General features: G+C 38.7%; 1 protein-coding gene across 1 annotated transcript in view; it reads right to left on the reverse strand.

Annotated features, from left to right (window-relative positions):
- Positions 1–373: 373 nt before the first annotated feature.
- cenpe (centromere protein E) overlaps positions 374–2,106 on the reverse strand; it is a 40,353-nt gene continuing 38,620 nt past the window's right edge. Inside the window, exon 42 of the mRNA XM_063194851.1 lies at positions 374–645. Within this exon, the coding sequence (XP_063050921.1) occupies positions 572–645 (74 nt within the window). The 3' untranslated portion in view covers positions 374–571. The remainder of the gene's footprint in view (positions 646–2,106) is intronic.

The raw sequence follows: 2,106 nt of genomic DNA on the forward strand, positions 1-2,106 counted from the left end.
ATTTACTAGTATGACCTAAGTAAAGTAAGTATTTCAGCTAAAATGCATGTCTATTTCTGGAAATTCAACATGGCGGACCATGGAGAAGATGCCCCTTTTCATGTATGAAAAGTGCCATTTTCCCAGTCATAATTAATTAATAAATAAAAAGGAAATTAAGAAATAAATAAATGAGATGAAAAGCAAAATTGTTCCCTCGTCACAACTCCATTTTGTCTTAGTAAGAAGATAGGAGTAGTGGCAGTAAGGAGAGATCAATGCTGTTTTGGGAATCCGCTACATGGTAAGTTTTAGTGCAGCTGAGATTTTTATGGTTGTAAGGCAAGGAATCCAATCACCACAATATTGTACAACATCAGTCCGAGAGTCAGAGAACAATATTTAAGTTCTTTAATTGAAAACTTTTTTAAAAATTTAAAAAAATCTAAAATGCATTTAAAAACAGACACCAACAAACAGAAACAGATGAAAAAGAAAAACATCAAAACAGAGTAAGAACATTAAGAAAAACATAGAAAAGTGTACAAATAACACAGACAGTTGGAGGGTGGGGTGACAGCAGGTTTGGTCCTCACTGGGTCTCACACTGAGAGCCCTGTTTAGGGGACTTGGGCCACAGGTCCTTCATCATTGCACTGGCTCCCCCTACAGAAACAACAACACAATGGTGGCAAATATTAAATAACATTTCAAAAGAAATACACAGACTATTGAGGGGAAAAAACAGGTAACACTTTATTTTATTGGTTCACTATTAGAGTGGATCTACCACATTAACACACATTAAATGTAACACTATTTAATACCATGCAATACCAGTGTCATAAAGACTGCATCTAGGGTACATGGTGTAAGTACAACATTGGTGCATGGTGTTACACTGATATTAAATATTGTTACACTGGTTAGTACACTGTACATAATGTGGTAGATCCACTGCAATAGTGAATCCACTAAAATAAAGTATCACCAAAAAACAACATGCGTAATACAGTGGGTTGATAGTGAGGCAAATATATAGTGGATAGGTTGCTAGTGGAAATATCATTTTCTTTTATATTCCAACCCCTCAGAGGACACCACAAACACCAATGCAGACGTGTTGTAAGATAATTGTACCCGTGTTGTTCACCATCCGCCCCCTGTGTCCCGCAAACAAAAAAAATCCACCCATCACCTTAGCACTGTCACCCTTGTCAACCGTGAACAAAATTGGTGTTAGAAATGTGCTAATACCATGGACTCCCTGAAACACAAGATTCGAATATGCAAAAAATCTGGCATCCTTTAGAAGTCATCCATTTTAACCTAAGACAAAACCCACCCATCCTTACAAAGAATTGGTGTCGCATTAGTGCAGGCCAAAAGTTTGGACACACTCAGAGTCACATTCAGTGCCTTCTCTTTATTTTCCTGGCTGTTTGCAGTTCAGCAGTAGATTTTTGCGGAGGGCATCAAAACTGTACATGAACACATGTAGAATTTTTGCTAAACAAAAAAAAACAGTTCTAGCAGTTTTCCAATAGTGATGTCAGCTGTCCATCTACCCAACATCAACACTGCACAACTGATGGTTTCACACTTTTCAACAAGCTTATTTTTGTCTATTTTCAAGTGGACACCCAGTCAGTCAAGGGGTTAAGCACATAATTTTATACGTGTCTATGCAGAGTTTTGATGCCCTCCGCGAAAATATACATTGAACTGCAAAATAGCCAGGAAAATAAAGAGAAGGCACTGAATGAGAGTGTGTCCAAACGTTTGGCCTGTACTGTACATATCTTTTAAAAATGATTACTCCACAACTTCTACTTTACCTGCCTGTCTTCTGGAAGTTTGTGTTGAGAGTTAAGAGGGTGGAGTAACTCATTGCCTGCTTTAACCTGTTAATGTAAGTGAACTCTGGCTCTCCGTAGCCTTGGGGCCCCTACAGATCCGGTAAAGCTGCATTCCACTGCATCACACCTTGTGGAGCGTTCAGCTATAGTGTGTGTATACTACACACTGATCACTGACCAGTAATAGCAGCAGCATGACTTTTTTTTTACTACAGCAACAGACAAGCCTCAAACAGCTAGTCTAAAGGCTGCTTTGCCCAGCTAGTCT

Source organism: Engraulis encrasicolus, chromosome 3, assembly GCF_034702125.1.
Source record: "Engraulis encrasicolus isolate BLACKSEA-1 chromosome 3, IST_EnEncr_1.0, whole genome shotgun sequence".
Taxonomy (NCBI): Eukaryota; Metazoa; Chordata; class Actinopteri; order Clupeiformes; family Engraulidae; genus Engraulis; species Engraulis encrasicolus.